This window comes from Pagrus pagrus (assembly GCF_965226575.1).
Source record: "Pagrus pagrus genome assembly, chromosome: 24".
NCBI classification, from domain to species: Eukaryota; Metazoa; Chordata; class Actinopteri; order Spariformes; family Sparidae; genus Pagrus; species Pagrus pagrus.
In genome coordinates this window covers 6,678,753-6,697,277 of record NC_140206.1, presented here as the reverse complement: position 1 = coordinate 6,697,277, position 18,525 = coordinate 6,678,753, and the positions used below count along the sequence as shown (strand labels likewise).

The following is an 18,525-nucleotide window of genomic DNA, read 5'->3' as shown; positions in this document are numbered from 1 at the left end:
ATTCAAACGATCGTTATTCAATATCTCAGATTTGCAGCCTGTCAAGACTTGTTTCTTAGACCTAATTAAACAACACCGAAGTGGACGAGTTGTCTGAAAAACCTTTGTGCTCATACAGATCACAAGACAGAAAGAACCCTCTGGGATTCTCACATGTGTTTGCTTGCTCTAGTTTAAATCATAGGCTGATGTCATAGTTTCTCCTTACATCCAGAGCACAGCAGTGACTGAAAATGAAAACCAGCATGATGTGAACTCTCTTAAATGATGCAACGGAAACTCTGCTTGAAACCTCAGTGTGGTGTTTCATATTGCAAAGCTGCTGGAGGAGGTGAATCTATTTAAAAAAAGTGCAAGATTAAGAGTTAGAGTTTTCTTGTCTCCAGTAGATAAAGACATTTAAAAACTTTTAAATATCTTATGGGTTGAATTCAACAGACAGTGTAAGGGGGGTTTCACTAGATTAGATCACAAGGATTCAAACTCAAATGTAGATTTCTTTGAAAAAGTGAATAAAAAAACAGAAACTTAAAAGATAAATTTGTGTTTTTTTGGTTTTCAATATCAAATTAAATTAGCACCAGATCCAGACAGTGGTTATATTAGGGCTTAACTTTAAGTTTATCTTGACTTGTTGAGTTGTTCTTGAGCAAGACACTCTGACATAGGGGGGTCAAATCTGCACAATTTGATTTGACGCCATTGTTAGACAATAACATTTGGACTTAATAATAAGAATAAACAGATAATTGGTTTTACGCCTTGACAACCTTCAAATACCACCCAGGACACACCAATAAACAATAAAAGCAAGAAAATAAGTTTGTTCAAAAGTTTGTTTCTCAAATCTGTGCTGAGTTAGTTCAGTGCTGGAAATCAAAAAGAAAAACTAGCCTTCGTGGCCATTTTCGAGACCACTGCCACCGAATATTGCACCCCAAGAAACTAATCAAAAAGGCCCCTTGGGAAACCTGATACATGTCTGGATCTCAGAAACACAAATATATTTTTTGATAACATAAACTCAGTGGCCTTTTAGCAGAAAGTCTCAATTAAATTTATATTCATTGGGTAGTAACCCAAAACGTCTGTTTTATTTTTCTTTCTCCCACGAGATGAATCATCGGTGCAACTTACCAATGTTCCTCCATGTATATGCATTCCTCTACATGCGGTTTGATGTGCCCACAGTGGAAACATTACCACATACTGTACGATACGTCTGATTCGTTTAAATTAAATCAGCACTGAAGGTCAGAACGATGATGATGATGAGCGGATGGAGACTGAAAGACAGGAGTGGAGGAGGAAGGGAGAGGATACAGAGGGGAGGATGTGGGGTGATTTTATCTGGTGCGGTGCATTTAATTAATGTCATGTCAATACGAAGCTAATGTTAAAACAAAAGAGCAAAATTGAAGAGCAGCTGACTTTTTCTTGCAGTAGTTTTTGGTTTATCCGAATCAAATCAAATCAAAGATGTAATAAGCCCACTGTGAGGTCTGAAGATGTACTGCATATACATGAAAGACACACAAGCAACCATACATTTCAAACACTTCATTGTGCTTTATCTTCATATTTCAGATAGATGAGCTGTTTTTTTAAAACATGGCTGCAGTGCACAGATATGCACTGTGTATATGTGGGGATTATGTGTGTTTGTTTACAGACGCTGGCAGGTTTAAGTCTTGTTGGTGCAGTCTATCAACAAAAGCTGGAGTTCTTTGCTTCATACTCGTCCAGAACGCTCATTTAGCTCAACATCACGCCAACACAGCAAATAAGCAAACAATGCCAGATCTAAACTTGTCACAAATTGTCATACTTGAGGAAAACTTTCACAGCAGTCCAGGTTTAAAAAGACAAACCTGAGATGCTTCCCAGTGACCACCAATTGTCTAAGACGTCTTTTTGCCCTCTTTTCTTCCAGCTAAATGTGAAGTCATATTGCACTGGTAGGCAAAATATGGTCTACATGAAGACGTAACTTCAACGCATTTAATGTTTAATATAAAATGTCATAAATTTGTGCACCTGGTGAGCAAAGTTCACAGGAAATAAGTGACACAATATGAAGTAGCCATTTTCCCTCAAAAGATAGAGGTGCTGTCCATTAATCAAGAGGTATGTGGTTTGATCTAGAGCCCGACTGATATATCAGTTGGCTGATATTATCTATCAATATTGGCCTACACAGTTATATGTGCATTGGCCTATAGGTTTACCAATATGAAAACATTTTTTAGTGATCATAATGCAGAAAAAGATGCTTTGGGTCATTTATAATTATCCAATTCCAAGTAAAGTTAATTATTTCAGGGCACTGATGTCATTAAGGACAATAAAGTTCATTGTTAAACTGTAAAATATCAGAGTTTCATTCCAATCTGTAGCCCTCTGTGGACGTCTTCCCCATTTCCTGTCAAACTCTTAAACTGTCCTATATCGATATCAGAAATGTTGTGCCCCAAAATTGAGCATCCGTCGGGCTCTAGTTTGATCCCTGGCCCCTGCAGTGAGTTTGGTTATTGTTGGATTTGCTATAGAGGCATTTTTAAATAACATCCTATCATCATCTTGGAGCCTGACGAAGAAACCACATCCCAAGTTCTCAGTTGAGAGCCAGAATTGCAAATTCTGGTGAAATATAGTCTAAATGTGAATCTTTAATCAAATTCTTCAAATGGTCGTCAAGAAAACTTTCCTAAACTCTTACGTGTCCAAAATGAACAAACAGAAAATATCAGAGGCGCTTGAATTAGATGCAGCAACAGTCTTAAAGAAGTGAATTTGTGAGGGAGTTGATCAATTTCTTCGAAAAACTAAGCGTGCACAAAGTCCTCAGTCTTACTTAGATGGATCAAGACAACTGTTGCAGAAAAGTGGCAAAACCCAACCCAAACACACACACAAACACACACACCAGAGTGACAGCGAGGAGATGATTAAATCGAGCATTAAATTGAATGAGTGTGAAGGAGCGCAGCTGGGGGAACCGGATCCAAAGCAGTCTGGGCGCGATGAAATGATGCAGCGGCTGAACAAGATGCTATTCATTAGACGACTACTTGAGAAAGCATCCAGCAGCTGCCATCGCTGTCTGCGACCTCAATTACCCCCTGACTCACATTAGACTTAGTTGATTCATAAAGAGGTTCAGCCGAGGAAGACGGATCTGCGAGCCGTATCCCTGCCAGACTGATAAAAATGACTATCAAGTGACACGCTGGGAGACGAGGGCGTTTCATTGACAAGGCGCAGAACGAGGCTGTAATCAGTCTCAACCCAGATTGATGCTCCTGATTAACAGCAGCATTTAACAAGACATCAACACCAAACAGCGTGATGCAATTCAAACGATCGGCTGCCAGAACGACAAGCCGTGCATCACGGTGCAGGCGAGAGAGCGGATTTCCTCGCTGTGCTGATAACGATCGCCGAGGAATTCGCTCACCTTGACCTCCAGGCTCAATAAAACCGGGGCAGGACGATTAAGAGTGGTCTCTAAACAAAAGGCTGCGAGCGCAGACGCTGTGAAAGTCGCCTCACTCACACACCAAAACAAACCTCGTGTTTGGTTGCCGTGGAGACAGCCGGTATTGCGGGAGCGCCTGGGCAGAGGAAGTACTTAGCTGAACTCCTGCTGCACCGCTGATATACGAGAGAACAAAGCCGCACATTAAGACCTCTTTTCCATGTAAAATCAACAAGCGCTCCCATGACGTGGAGCCCGTACAGATTTTCTGGCCCATTACCTCCGTCGAGGCTCTACTTATTCTGAAACTCATACCCCCCGATGAATATGTAGGGATGTAGTTCAGTGCAGATTTTTGTTAATTCTCAAAACCTCAAGCCACACATGAGCATATCCAAGAGCTTCTCTTAAGTCGTTCAGTGTGTTGCTTGGGAGTACAGTGAGTGGGAGTGATGAAACTCATGGAAATACTGGAAAGTTTCAGCTTCATTCAGCTGCTGACACATTTTGTCAGAGGCAGCTTCAGTTTCTGACTCTTATTAACTAAAAAATTTGACAGAAGAACCCGTCACTAATTGCTTTTTTGTTTCAAACAGGCTTTTAAATGTGGGTGAGGCACATTTTGCTAAATTCAAATTACCTTTTGCAAATGCAGGTGCTGATAGAAAGGGACGATATGATTGAAAATGAATCCTCTGTGCCAATTACATTCTTGGATAACTTTGAAGATAATAATTACTGTCTGACTATTGCCACAGAGTAATTTCTGTCTCTGGAGGAGACGGGCTTTGAGCTAGAAAAGGAGGAGAGAGACTCAGACATCTGACTGTTCACATGTCTGGAGATCCTTATGATTCTTAAATGAATAATTCATAGAGCTGATTTAAAAATGCAGACATAAATACAACAGAAAAATAACAAATATGAAAGAAAATCTTCTAAAAAGACTGTGAGGTTGTCCGTAGTTGTGTAAAGATCTTATCAGACACCGTTTCTACTGCACCCAAAGTGATGCACCTCAGTCTGCTGGCATGTCGCAGCACATGTAAACACACTGATTGAAAAGTGATTGCACAGTAAGCGGAGCAGTGAGTCGTTTTAGATTCGGAGAAATGGGCTGATTCCCATGAAACTTCCCCTTTTCTTTTCTTTTCTTTTTTGTGTTGTTTGCAGACTGTGCTGCGAAAGCAAAAACACTGGTTTCTAAGCAACAAACTCACACTGTTATTAATAATGGGATAAACTGGGACATCATCAGGGGCAACAATAAAGAAAAGTTTTTCCACTTCCAAGACTGAAATTACTGATATTTAAATAAGAACATTTTGAGGGCTGCGACCCATTTCTCAATTAATTGAAGGCTCGGTTTGTCAAGAAGACAGCTGACTGGACTCACTGACTTGCTTAATGGACTAATTGTTGCAACTTAACCTTAATTTTTGTAGCTAACCTTTTATATTATATGGCATCGGACATGTAAGAGCATCCAACATGGTTCAAAGGAAGTTATGTATTTCAACAGTGGTGCAAATGCTGGAAGATAATAGAGTAAATATAATTAAATGAAAGAATGTATGACTATATTGTATTTCGTTATTGAGTTACTGTGACTGACAATCATTTTATTTATTGATCTTCAGACCATTTTCTTAATGAATTCATGGCTCACTCACTTGATTAATTGACTTATTGTTGCTACTTAATGTTTGAAGAATGCAATCACTAATATTTCAAATAAAAACACCTCCAGGGCTGCGACCCATAATCATTTCATCTGACGATCTACAGACCATTTTCAGTGAACATGTAAGAACATCCAACATGGTTGAAAGGATGTAATGTATTTCCATAGTGGTCCAAATGCAGGAACATAACAGATTAGAATACAACGGAGTGAAACTAAATTAAATGAAAGTACTGTTTCCTTAAAAATCGAGTTCTGCTTTTTATCTAAAAGAGGTATTTTAGGGACAAAGTGCAGCAGCTGTGCAGTTAAAGTTTGGTACTGTGGTCATTTGCTTTTCATAAAACATGATTTGATATCATCTAGTGGTCGTTGTCAGTACTGCATCCAAACTTCACAGCCTCAATCATCCTCTGACCCTGAACCTCCCTCTTGTGATACAGTATCTCCCACTTTCTTTATCCCTCCAGTATTGCCACTCTCTGTCAGACTTCATTGTTTATCTCTTTTTCCTCAGATACCTCTCGAAGGTTTCCGACGACCGGGACCGACCAGAATCCCCAAACCGAAGGGCTTCTGCTCCCAGAAGGGGACGAACGGCACGGCGGCGAACGTGGGGCTGCAGAGCAAGACGCCTGGGAAAGATCAGGCTGCAGCGCACAACAACAACAACAACCCACATCTGATGAACCGCAGACTGTGATACTTGTTATGTTTTTAATCGTTTGGAGGAGATGATCAGCTTACAGTAAAAACATCCTTAAGATATTAAAACAGAAGGTCTAAAATCATCCGTAAGAGAAAAAAAACGGTAAAATTCATACTGTCAGTAATCTTTTTTAATATTTTAAGAAAATAACTGTACCTCTGTTACCTAACTCTCGTCTGTGGTGCTCTAAAAGACAAAATGCAACAGATGTGTGTGTGTCGATATCATGTTTAATGTGTCAACACTGTATTAGGTGTAAAACATATTTTAGAAACTAGTTCCATTTCATATTTTCTGTCACAGAGTTGTGTGAAGATGTCACTGTGATAATAACGAATTAACCTGAAGAGTAACATTAGAACATTAAGTATGTTATTTGGAAAAAAAGAATATTTATTTGTATTGATCGTGAATGACTTCATTTCTAGGGATGGGACAGCTGGATATTTTTTAAATTAAGTGGCAATAATGTACATAAGTGTATAAGTGATGTGTTGTACTGCAGCTCCTTGATAGTGATAATCTTTAAAATGTGACTTTTGTGTTATTTTTGGTTATCAATAAAGACTTTTTTATACCTGGAACAAGAGAAATGTCTCGGATCTGATTATACTCCACAGTGACACCTTGATTCTGTATATACTGATTACAATAAACACCTTAATACAATTTGTGAATCAACGATAACCTTAAAATATGAAGTTGAAAATTATACGCATGTAAATAACTGGTAAATACAAGTGGTGCACTGATGAACACAAACAAAATATCCAAGAACATGATATGACTTTTGTAAGGTAACGCGATGCTACTCTTGATGCTACGATCACCTAGCTACTGGTCCCAGGTCTAAATGGTACAATCACAGCCGACAGCTGTGTCCAAACCTCTTCTTGTCTTGCTGCTGTGCCGTCACTGATGTTCTGTCAGAGCAGAGTCAATGGCCGAACGCAGCACAAACAGGAAGTGCTCCCTCTCCTCGCCTCTCTCTGTGGCACAAACCCAGGACCGACAGGGACCCTCCAGGACGAAGGCGTGACTCACATCTACAGAGAGAAACATTACTATCAACATTCCTGTAAGACTTTATCGATCGAACGCTGAAGATAACTGGCGATAAACTCACAGCGTGTGTGTGTGATCTCTCTGACGGCCAGGCTGGAGAGAGCCACGGAGGCCAGGAAAGCGTGTGCGCTCCGGTGAGCCAGCGTGAAAGGCGTGTGGTGCACATTACGCCTCGTCAACACCAAAGCGTCGTTAAACAGGAACAGGCCCACATCAGACACCTGCTCATAGGTCCTGATGAAGCAAATTAATTACTCGATTAGAAACAGAAGCATATGTTTGTAAAGTAACTGCAGATTTCTGATTAAATTATTTCTAAGAAAATTAAAAAAAAACTCATCGCTTCAGCACGTATCTTGGTAAATATTCAAAAACAAAATACATCTACTAAGTGGAGGAACATTTCTGGATATCTTTACATCAACAGGAGTAATTTGTGTTGTCACCTGAGCGAGTCTGGGATTTGTTCATCGGGGCTCCTGAGCAAAGCGGCATCCTGAGTTATGATCAGCTGCCTGTTTCCTTCACTGAGGTTCTACAGACACACACGCCGTAATCACATTAAAATACTTTCAGAGAGTGTGAGAAAGAAACTAGAGAAAGAGGGGAGGTGTGTTTTTACCGGGCAGCCTTGGATCATCCGCTGCGTCTCCTCCATCTGTCTGTCTCTCTCTGAGTTTCCCTTCGACTGAAAGAGAAGAAAACATCTGTGTTCGCTGCACTAAACACAAAAACACGACAGATGAAACACAAGGTGCTGTCTCAATGCTCTGTGCACCTTCTGTATGAACTCTCTGAATCGTAGCAGGGTGCTGAGGGCGGAGGAGAGGTGTGTGTGGTCAGGGTGACCGGGGTGTGTGTGCACAGACAGAGCCTGAAGCAGAGTCACGTACTCCTGTATCCTCCACACCGGACACAGCAGCAGCTCCTGCAGGCTTCACAAACACACGCATGAAAACATGTTTGCAAAGACTACAGTCTGATTCATTAAAGATTAAAGATCCAAGTGTGTGTGTGTGTGCTATTACCTCAGCATGTGTGTCGCTATAGTTCTGTCTGAGCTCTTCAGGAAAGCCCGAAATCGAGGTTTTGTCTCTCTGCACTGACACACACACAACATCATCTGATCACATATCGTATGCCCAAGAGGTTTATTTTTGTTTTGGATCATCGAGATTGTCACCCCCTAACGAACACACTGTTTGAGTTTACCTTGTCGATGGTGCGGATGGCGGTGGCGTAGTTGTTGAGGTAGTTGGTGTAGACTCTGAGTTTGGAGCACAGTTTCACAAACACATCTCCAACACACTGCTCTGCTCCCCACTGCTGCAGCCTGGCTTGTAAATCAGCCTGAAACACCCTGCAACAAACACACGCACAAAGCTCTATCACGGCAGGTCCACAAAGTACGCAAAAAAGACAGTATCATCTAATTTTGCATGTGTGTGTGTGTGTGTGTGTGTGTGTGTGTGTACCTGTTGAGCTCCAGTATCTGTGTGACTGGGCTGAGGACAATGTGGATGTCAGCGAAGCTCAGGATGGCTCTGTTGGAGTTCAGGGCCGCTGTGAGAGGCTCCTGGTACACCTTCAGGACAAAAGGCAGGACGGGTATAGATTAAAGGTCCTGTGTTATTCGGGGTGTCTGATAGAAAACGAAAAGGCCCAGTCTGCTCTGACGGGTCAGTGCTCACAGGCCTCAGCAGGCACCATTCACTGTTTCCAAAACAGCTCAGCTGGCATTGTTGCAACCACAGCCTTGCTGGTCGCATTACTGAGGGCGTTGACTGTATCATTGTGACATCACAACGTTACATAAGTCCTGACGGCTCATTTCAAACTGAAAACACCAAGATTACAACAGTCTGATTAGAGTGGGACTGCACCTGAAACAAAAGCCTCTAAGGCTCGCCAAATGTGTGAAAGTGTCCCTAAATTTCCAGAATGGAAAGACAGTTAATTATCCTTTTGTGCTGAATTTTATTTTCTACTAATCATTCAAAAATGGAAGCCGTACCTTCATCACAGCGCCCAGTCTGCCCAGATAAACACACTCGCTGTGGTGCAGCTCTCTGGCAGCAGCACCTCTCCAGTCTAACACCGTCTAAAAACAGAAAGACAGACATGAGTTTTACAGATGAAGTGTGCTCCTTCAACCGTGGCTGACATGGACAAAGCACACACACCTGTGGCAGCTCAGGTATCCGGCTCCGGCTGAGGCCTTTCTCTGATTTATGTGGTGATAAAGAGAAATCATCACTACTCTCCTCTCTCTCCTTCTGCTCACGCCATCTTGTCAGGAAGACGGCAAGAAACTCCAGAGGTCTGGTCTGAAGGTGAAAGGGAACATCATTAAGTTCGGATCATCTCAGTTTTCTGATGTGCTTGTGTTTTATTTTTACAGTAAATCCCACCTCCTCCTGTCTGGTGAGAGCTGCGAGTCCCTCCGTCAGAGCCTCATTCAGATCTTTGGACACGCAAAGCTCCTCGAGGCAGATTTCCTCCCACAGTAAATGTCCTATAAACACATGAACAGATTCCTCTCAAAGTTTATAGTACACAAAGTATGCAGGTTGTTGTTTAAACCTGCCGTTGGTGAAGCTGCGTCACCCACCCAGAGCTCGGCCCCTGGCCTGGAGGCTGACCCGCTGTAGCTGTGGCCCCAGGCGGCTCCTCAGCTCCTCCAGAGCCTCCTCCATCCACTGGGCCTGTGTGCACCAGCCCTGCAGGACGCTCTCGCACACATACTGCAGCGCCGGGGATGCTGGCTGCTGGTCCGAGAGTCTGGTGCCCACGCTGCTGTCAGACCACTCACTCAGGACTCAGGAAGAGACAAAGACATATTTATTGTGGCTCTAACATAATACATTTACACTTAGGCTAGTGATTAACCTGAAGCTGAAAACATAAGAAAGATTCCGGTTTATCTGGGGACACCAGTGGTTACCGTCAAAAAACAAATATATTCAGTTAACTATTCACATTGAAGAAGCTGAAATAAGAGAATTGTACTTTTTTTCATTAGCGAAATATTTAGCAATGAATTGAACAGTTGATGACTAGCAGATTAATTGTTGCAAGTCAAGATAAAGTATTTCAAGAAAGCCAAGAATCACACCAGGCGCCTGCTGGCGTCTATACTTTTTGGAGGTGTTAGTGGTATTAGTGGTGTGGCGTCAGGTCTCAAAGAGCATGATATTTCTCAGCTGGGAAACATTTTTAGTTGAAATTTCTCAGCTGAGTCAGTCTTGCGCACAGCTGACTCACTGTTCTGGAAACTTCCGGTGGCAAGACCCGTTGGCGCCCGAACCTCCAGACCAGTCAGAGTAGAGAGGGTCTGGATGAGAGCCACCCCAGACGCTGAGAACGAGAGAGACGGGATGAGAAACAGCGACAGGAATACAGATACCAGTATTTTTGTGTGTCCTAACATCTGTGTCTACTGACCAGATGCAGCCAGCGGGGAGAAGATGTCGATCCCTCCTCCCTCCTCAGTCGGCGCGACCCAGCCACACAGTTTTTCCCAGAAGTCTCTACAGTCGGGGGTCAGTAGAGTCTTTTCTGAAAAGCTACTGCCTGTGAAAGGTAAAACAAAGTGGGTTTGTATGCTGATTCAGTCCATCATGTGTCAACTTTGAAAACTAATTACAAGCCTGACTTTCTGATCTGGAGTGTGCCGAGTCCTTCATAATGTAAAATTAATGTATGATTTATGATAGTAAGCCTTGGACCAACTCTTAGCTAAGGGACAAGGATAGCCGTGGACTCAAGAAAAGGTGCTATCATAATACAAAAAGCTGTGAAATGGTTCGAGCAGATGTGCTTCAGAGTATCCTGAGAGATAAAACTTGTAGCACCAGAGGCTCCACTTGGACCGGAGCTGGCGCTGGCAGTGTTTGCACACGTTAAAACACACAGGATTATTAATCCTCACTGTGAAGCAGATGGATTTCCTCCGTTCCTCCCGGAGCTAGCAGGCCCAGCCTCTGAGCTGTCTGCCCAGAAACGGCCCTCTCCGCCTGGGCTAACAGAGCCGAGAGAGTCCCTCTGTGGTCGTACAGAACCACAATCACTCCAGCCTTCACACCACTCAGCAGCAGCTACGTGGAGCGTGAGGAAAAGAGCAGACAGGGAGAAATATTAGACGCTCGTGTTCCCAATGTGCCTTTTCTTTTACACTCACTGATAGACTCTTTATTTTTCCTTTACCTCATAGGCAGGGATCCTGTTGGAGATCAGCAGTAAGAGGGCAGGAGAGGACAGATGGATGTGAGGGGGTGAGTGTGGCGCTGCAGGACTGTAGGTGAAGGAGGACAGAGCTCCACTGGCTTTGTTTGGTCTTTCACTGAAAGAGAGGATGGAGGTCCGGTTCACATCACAGCTTTAATACATAAAAAAAGGATTATTAACAGGAATTTGGGGCAATGAGGTCATTTGCTTTCTTGTAGAGAGCTTGAATTAGCTGTCTTTAAAGTGTGAAGCAAGAGCCAGGACAGGAGGAGAGCTCAGAGATTAGTTTTTAACTTCTGGGATTAAAAAGTTGATTTATCTTCACTCCTGTTTATCAACCTGACTGCAGCAGCGACCTGCGGCGGTGACCTTCATTGTTGGGTGTTTATGTTCTGTAGACAATGACCTGCTGGTGTAGGTCTGGACTCTCTCCAGGCTTGGAGCAGCAGTCATGGGCTGTCCTCTATCCAGGCTGAGACAGAGGCTGGGAGACCCAGCAGTCCTAGGAGGCCACGAGAGAGAAGGCCATGACCTGAATGTTAGTCCAGAGCTGGGCCTCCCACCTCTGTCTCCTCCTGGCTTTGTGTAGCTGCCCCAGGCTCTTCTGGTTCTCATCGACAGTCCTGCAGACATCAGATACAGTATAAGCACTGAGAGCTGCTGTTACTTGTCGTTTCCTTTCATCTCTCTCTTTTCCACTCACTCTTCTCCTCCTGCAGTTTGTCTCTGATCATCTGCCTGATCCTCCTCTCCTTCCTCCTCTCTTCCTCCTCCTCTGTGCTCGGTTGGTTGAGGGTCCCGTACTGCTCGGCCGCCTCCCGCGGGGTGAGCCAGTCCAGCGTGGAGAAGCAGGAGACGTAGTGGTTCTTCCACGCTCCAAATTCTTTCTCTCCTGGGGCGTAGGGAAGGAACCAGCCTCTTCTGATGCAGCGGCCGGCCCACAGACAGTCCTGAGCAGAAAGAGAGGGGACAAGTTGACGAATGGCCCACAAGTAAAACTGAGACTCCTCTCTGTTGGGCCTCTCACCTGCTCAGCTAGGACCCTCCAGTGCCAGCTGACTTGGCCGGCGGAGCAGAGGTCACGAGGGGTCAGAAATGACATCACATACAGGGACAGGAAGCGCGGCAGCACCGCCGTGAAGTCCACTCGAGTCACAGGAACCGTCTCGATCAGCAAATCCCTGCAGTGCCTGCTCAGATCGTCAGGGTTTTTTTTAATTCCTAAACACTTACGACATCATTAGACTAAAAAGGGGTATTAAAGATCTTACTTGAGCTGTGAGCTGGTGCAGCGTGTGAGCAGAGAGTGCAGCAGGTGTTTCCTCTGTCTGTCAGTCCACAGGTCAAACCAGTGCAGCACCAGGTTCATCCTCTCCTCAAATAGCTGCAGCAAACTTCAAACACTCAGTGGAGGACGTAGGGAAGGTGACACATCAACACACTGATGAAGAGGGAACGTTTCTGTTCCTGAGCAACAGCGCCGACTAAAGGCCGGGACATTTTTTGCAGAATATTATGATGTGAGGTTAACCTTTAACCTTTTGGATATAAAATGTCAAGACATAACATATTATCCTATTAGACATTGTTAATTAATGGCCAGAAGTGTGTTTTGAGACATCACAGTGACCTTGGACCTTTGACCACCAGAATCTAATCAGATCATCTTCGAGTCCAAATGGACATTTGTGCCAAACTCATTAAAGATGTTCCCTCAAAGCATTCTTGAGATATCCTCTTCACAAGAATGTGACAGACGGACAACCTGAAAAGATAATAATCCCTCAGGCGTATTTATGTGGCTGGAATCTCTGAGTGAGTACAATTTAATGTGGATCCTAATTTAACAATCTGGATTTAGATGGCCTTTGTTTTCATAGAGTCTTTAACCTCTAATGAGGTGGATTTCGAGTAACTATTGGGCTTGAAAACATCAAACCAACCTGGCAACACAGTGCAGGAGGGGAATACCAACTGTTATGACGATATATTAATGATTATTGGATCAAATCAATTAGTTTTAAGCAAGAAGTTGTGTGTAAAGCAACAGAAAAGCCCTCAGTGGGTATGAAACTTATGACTTCTCCTCTTCAGGCTGGAGGATTTAAACATGGCTGCCCAGCCTCACCTTGTCTTCACGCATGCGCAGTGGACCCGAAACGTACAGAGGCGACTTGTTAGCACACCTGCTCCAAATTAGCTTAATTGGCCAGTTAGCTAAGTGTTGTTTCATGATAGCATGTTGTTTTAAAGCTTATACGCGCACTAAAATAAATAAAGCTTTAAAAAAAAGTATTAAATAAACATGTTTATAATATAAATCTGAAAATCTCATCTGTGACGCCTTAATAATTTGGTCTTTCCCGCCATCTGGTGGCTGCTAGCAAACACAGACACGAACCTTAATGTCACTAAAAGTTTGATTCACAGGCATTTATTGTCGGGTTCTGACCTGCAGGTTCCCGGTCCTGTGGTTCAGAGGGGTCCAGGTGCTGAAGAGGGTCTGGGACCGCTGCGGGTCGTAGTCCGTCCCGCCGAGCTGCCACCGCTTCACCGAGTGCGGGGCTGACCTCAGGCTCGGCTCCATGTTGGAAAGCCAGAATTAAAAATCTAGAAACAGTGATTAAATCTGCGTGCTCCCATCTCTGCCGGGCCAACACCGGGCGGCCATTGTTCCTGTCCCCGCAGCTGTAACCTTAGAGACGCGTCAACACATTCCTTCACAGCGGCAGCTCATCAATAAGTGACGGAACCGGGTCCAGTCCGAGAGCAGGACGTCCGACCACATGATCACTGAGGCCGAACACAACCTGGACTAACTCTGAACATGTAGCACTATTTAAACGTGCAGTTTTAATTCAGATTAATACACTTTCATACTGTTTTACTTTGTTTATGTGGCGGACCCCGCCACCTCTCCAGCTTCAAACAGTGTTCCTCTGAGAACAGCTTGTTTATTCAGTTATGTAAATAATAATGTCTGAGTTTGTATTATTATTATTACCTTATCAATATTGTGAGTTACTGATTTTTTCTTAAAGTATAAATTTGAAGTATTTGTACTTTACTGACATGTTACTTTGTCGACAATTGACGTGTTCCTTCATGTAATATCATATCTAAGACTCATCTTTGCTGATAAACAGGTGGATCGGAAAAATTAGACTTGTAAAGTTAATATTTACAATATTACTAATAACTCTAATTGCCTACGATACAGCACTTGGATTTACCATGACCTGGGTGACTGAGAACCTTCGCCAACAATATTACTAATACAAACTTAGAAATGGTTATGTGATATATTTCCATATAAACAAGCTGTACTTGAAGGGAAGAAGGTCCTCAAGAGCAGTTTGGCATAGAAAGGCCACTACTTGAATAAGTCCTGCTACCATAAACAAAGTAAAACAGAATTAAATTGTGTTATCCTTAGAGGACAGTGTGTTTATTATCAATATGTGAACATGTATCTCCTGAAAACTACATGTTGCACCTTTAACCCTCATTATTCCATCGCTCTCTCCAACATCCTTCCCTTCTGAATGGTTTAAAAACTGTAGCCGAGACTTTCAGACAACACATTTATTAAGTCAATAAAAATAAAATCACCAAACAGTTAAAACACTTCAGAATAGTCCCAGAATACGTCCCCTCCCCTCCCCCCCGACAACACTGGTTAAAGAAGTGATGAAATAAAAGTACAATCAAAGCAGCATCAAATGATTATCTTAAAACGTTCACACCTAAAAATCAACATGTTCTATGACGGTCGATTAAAAACGTTAAAACCAATAAGGCGAGGAGAAAAAGAAATTAAGGCATGGTTGTGATGTCAACATTTGGATTATTCTCTTCCAGCGTCAAACCAACACACTGGTGATAAATGTGCAGTGTGTCCCGCATGTTGCGTGGATATGTGCAAATATGTTCAACACTGAGCGAGGTGTTGGAGGTGATATCAGGCCACTCACATGTAGCAGGAAATCATATGGAAACATCACAAACGGCTGGCGTCGCTGCCCATAACGTACAGCGCAGGGTTGTTGAAGGGTTATTTTTTGGTAGATTTAGTGAATATTGGAAATATTTTATAGGTTTTACTGTCTCACAGATCTACAGATGAGGATTAGGGCCACTGTACAAAAAAAATGACATTAATCTCTATTCTGACTTATTTTTTAACACCTAATCCTCTTCCTAGCTCTGCACTGAAAAACAATTATATACTTACTTTCTGTACCTATATTTTGACAGGTCTCGCTCTGGGTCTTAAGTTTGTGATGTTACAGAACTTATATAAGACAAAAGTGCAATCGAATGAGTTTAGATATCTGAAAAATTGCTTAAAAAGTACATTTGCAATCAGTTCACCTTTAACAAAGCCCATAAACAAACACTGAAGAGGAATACGGTGAGTGCTTTTTATCAATATCACTTTGGTTAGCAATGTATTGCAAGTCTAGACTGTTTGGAAATTAGTGAACTGACTACAACTTGACTTTAAAACGGCCACAACAGGAATGCACCAGAGCCAATATATTATATAATGTGATAGAATATCCTCTTGCCGTTTATTAAGATAAGACTATAACTATTTTCTGATCCATATTAGTAAAAAATAAGGCTGTCAGTGCATCCCTGTTGGGCCATCTTACGATACATCCATCTGCCTGTACAAACAGGGAACGCTGGTGAGCAGCTTTGTTGCCATTTCTGCTGTAATACTTAAGAGAAAGTGCCTCAAGCTCGCTTCGACTCCATCTCATCCGTCGCAGCCCCTCAAGGTGGCAGGAAACAAACGGATCACAGAAATCACACGCTGGCAGTCCTCGGGACCTCCTGGGTGTCGGCGAGATTTAGTTTCTGACTGGAGAAGCAGGGTCAAGGACAAACACCGGCCAACATCTCAGGATTTTAAAAGATCAAGACAGGATGGACAGGCAACCTGAGCGCAGAGAAGTTTTACTTTTAAGGTGCTAAAAAAAATAGGGAGTGGCATTACGCCAGAGTTACGGCTAACTGCTGCTAACTGTAGCTGCAGCTGTAAGCAGTTAGCGCAGTTAGCAGTGCAGCTAGTGGTCCAAACTGGGAGCAAGGAGCACTAGGGAAGTTTTTATGTTTATACAAATAGCACAAGAGCTTTATACCAGGACAGGCTGGGGATAACATGCTAACTTCAGTAGACATTTCTGCAACACAATACATACACGTCAAAATCTCAAGACTAATCATCACTGTCACATAAAATCTTACATATAGCACCTTATAAAGTGCAATGTGTGATCATTTTAGTTTTAAATGTTCAAAAATTAACTACAATTATCACCAGAAATAGCAGTTTCGACTTGATGTCTTGTGTTGGAGGTATATCTATTGAAGTTAGCATGCTAACCAGCTAGTTCCTCAAGAGGTGGTAGTCTGATGGTAAACAGCACCAACACTCCCCCAGGGGTCAAAGCTCCTAGTCTGGGCAAAATCGGCTAATTCAACCGCTAGCTGCACGGTTAACTAAGCTTACTAGCTAATGGCAGCTACAGTTACCCGTTAGTCTGGTGACATGCTGACCCCTGACAGGTGTCCTATTCTTTACTATTGCACCTTTAAACAGTAATTCAGGTGGACTGGTGAATGAAAGGATACATGGAAGAACTCAGCTCCTCAAGCTGTGGAGAAAAACAACATTTGATTTAATCTCGTTGTACAACATTGTGAAGGACGTTCTTGATCCAGGCGGCTAACTAAACTCTCAAAGACCTGGCATCTGAGGAATAAGCAGCTAAATCCTTGCACAGCTTTACAAAGGTACATGCAACAACACAATGACCTCACTGTGTTCAATCACCAACACTTCTGGAGCAGGACTGCTTCTGGTTCTGGTTCTGGTTCAAAAGTCATCATTTTTGACAAATAATGTAATTAAGGTCTTACATTTAGAAGTAACTTGTCCATGTTGGTGTCGCAGGCCACCTTCCTCTGGTCTTCGGGCATTTCATCCACCTCCCCGTAGAGGTCAAAGTGCAAGCGGGCCAGCTTCTCCTGCATCTCCCTCACATGCTCCATCTGCCCTATGGAGCACTCATTGCCTGACAACAGACAGGAGCACAGAAACACTATTTTCGTCCACTTCCTACAGTTATACACGGCTGTTTCACATGTTGTGTTTACGGCCAGGAGTCCAAATTACCAAATGCTTGTAGTTTCCCTGAGTGGAAGTCGTTGAGGAGACTGAGCAGGCCGTTCTCCATCTCCTGTACATCTGACACATCAGTCAGGAAGGAGTGCTGGATGATGGGGGCTGCCTGGCCCTGACCCTGGCTCGGTGTAGCTTTAGCAGCCGAACCCAGATGGTGCCTGGGTTTATCTCTGGCTGCCCTGGACAAACACAAACAACACAGAACAGTCACAAAAGGAGAGATGACACTGCCTGGTAATTATATAACACTAGCAACCTAAAATTATGTAGCTTCTTTGCATCATAGGATGATTAAATAGTCGTATTTTACAGTCACTACCTCCTACTCTTGCCCTTCTGGCTGGAGTGAGTCCCCATTTGGTGGCTGTAGCCGACGTGCCGTCCCCCGGAGGAAGTGCTGGTTTTCCGGCCAGAGCTCGCAGGCTGGGGCGCCGGGTTGGTGGTGGTCCTGGGACTCTTTCGCTTTAGCTTTCGCTCCTCCATAACTTCATGTTACGGTGCTGTTTAGTGAGCTGAACAGCGGGTGAAACGCGACAAGCCGACAGCTAGAACTACAGACAGCGCTGAAACGTGACGCCAAACCCCGCAGCTAACCACGCAGGAAAACCACCCTGACAGGTATTAATGTAAATCGTGACAGAGCTAACGTTAGCTTACCAGCTAGCTTGTTTGCTAATCCTCAGACGCAACCTGACAGGGCGCCCGTTGAAGTTAATCACCACAAACAGGAGCCGATGAACACATCCGCTGACAACTACTGCTGAGCAAATAGTTCGTCGCCTATGGCGCTGACAGACAGTCCACACGATTCAAACATTTGTTGAAACGTTTAAAAATGCGTATGCACCCCGCAGGCTAGTTAGCTAGCTTGTAAACTCTGAAAACTTCCTGTTTTGGTGGGACGCAACGAAGCCAATCAAGGCCAGATTCCAAATCTTTACCGGTTGACTGCTACACCGTGGATTAAAACACGGAGTATTATCAAACTTAACACAATGATGAAATAACTATATTCTTTATGTTGCTGATAGCAAAAAGTACTTACTGTGTACTAAAAGTCTATCGTAACTTGATAAAAGTTTCTCTCCTTCTATGCGTAGTGTCCTTCAAAGGTTCCTCAACTGCGAATTGGAACTGGGCCCAACATCTTGCCTTCTTTCCAATGA

The 18,525-nt window shown here is 43.3% G+C and overlaps 3 protein-coding genes across 6 annotated transcripts in view; 1 reads left to right on the top strand and 2 right to left on the bottom strand.

The window, feature by feature from the left end:
- Positions 1-5,876, top strand: part of filip1l (filamin A interacting protein 1-like) — a 78,915-nt gene extending 73,039 nt beyond the window's left edge. For both annotated transcript variants that reach the window (XM_084346788.1, XM_084346789.1), the window contains one exon: positions 5,680-5,876. In XM_084346788.1, the coding sequence (XP_084202914.1) occupies positions 5,680-5,865 (186 nt within the window). In that variant the 3' untranslated portion in view covers positions 5,866-5,876. The remainder of the gene's footprint in view (positions 1-5,679) is intronic.
- Positions 1-14,028, bottom strand: part of ect2l (epithelial cell transforming 2 like) — a 75,310-nt gene extending 61,282 nt beyond the window's left edge. For 2 of the 3 annotated variants that reach the window (XM_084346793.1, XM_084346792.1), the window contains exons 1-21: positions 13,616-14,028; positions 12,435-12,547; positions 12,191-12,353; positions 11,867-12,113; positions 11,570-11,786; positions 11,143-11,278; positions 10,868-11,033; positions 10,381-10,509; positions 10,201-10,293; positions 9,548-9,754; positions 9,348-9,451; positions 9,120-9,263; positions 8,951-9,037; positions 8,412-8,521; positions 8,149-8,296; positions 7,965-8,038; positions 7,715-7,871; positions 7,559-7,624; positions 7,383-7,471; positions 6,998-7,170; positions 6,759-6,917 (exon numbers count right to left, since the gene is read on the bottom strand). In XM_084346793.1, the coding sequence (XP_084202919.1) occupies positions 6,784-6,917; positions 6,998-7,170; positions 7,383-7,471; positions 7,559-7,624; positions 7,715-7,871; positions 7,965-8,038; positions 8,149-8,296; positions 8,412-8,521; positions 8,951-9,037; positions 9,120-9,263; positions 9,348-9,451; positions 9,548-9,754; positions 10,201-10,293; positions 10,381-10,509; positions 10,868-11,033; positions 11,143-11,278; positions 11,570-11,786; positions 11,867-12,113; positions 12,191-12,353; positions 12,435-12,547; positions 13,616-13,750 (2,892 nt within the window). In that variant the 5' untranslated portion in view covers positions 13,751-14,028 and the 3' untranslated portion in view covers positions 6,759-6,783. Of the gene's footprint in view, positions 1-5,865; positions 6,918-6,997; positions 7,171-7,382; positions 7,472-7,558; positions 7,625-7,714; positions 7,872-7,964; positions 8,039-8,148; positions 8,297-8,411; positions 8,522-8,950; positions 9,038-9,119; positions 9,264-9,347; positions 9,452-9,547; positions 9,755-10,200; positions 10,294-10,380; positions 10,510-10,867; positions 11,034-11,142; positions 11,279-11,569; positions 11,787-11,866; positions 12,114-12,190; positions 12,354-12,434; positions 12,548-13,615 lie in introns of those variants that run through there. The other variant, XM_084346791.1, reaches the window with a different exon arrangement.
- Positions 14,029-14,584: 556 nt separating this feature from the next.
- Positions 14,585-18,269, bottom strand: ccdc28a (coiled-coil domain containing 28A). Its single transcript, XM_084347191.1, has 5 exons — positions 17,679-18,269; positions 17,351-17,538; positions 17,095-17,249; positions 16,807-16,829; positions 14,585-16,033 (listed from the first exon to the last, which is right to left on the bottom strand). Exons 1-5 carry the CDS (start codon positions 17,840-17,842, stop codon positions 15,979-15,981), a joined length of 585 nt encoding a protein of 194 aa, XP_084203317.1. The 5' UTR covers positions 17,843-18,269; the 3' UTR covers positions 14,585-15,978.
- Positions 18,270-18,525: the final 256 nt, after the last annotated feature.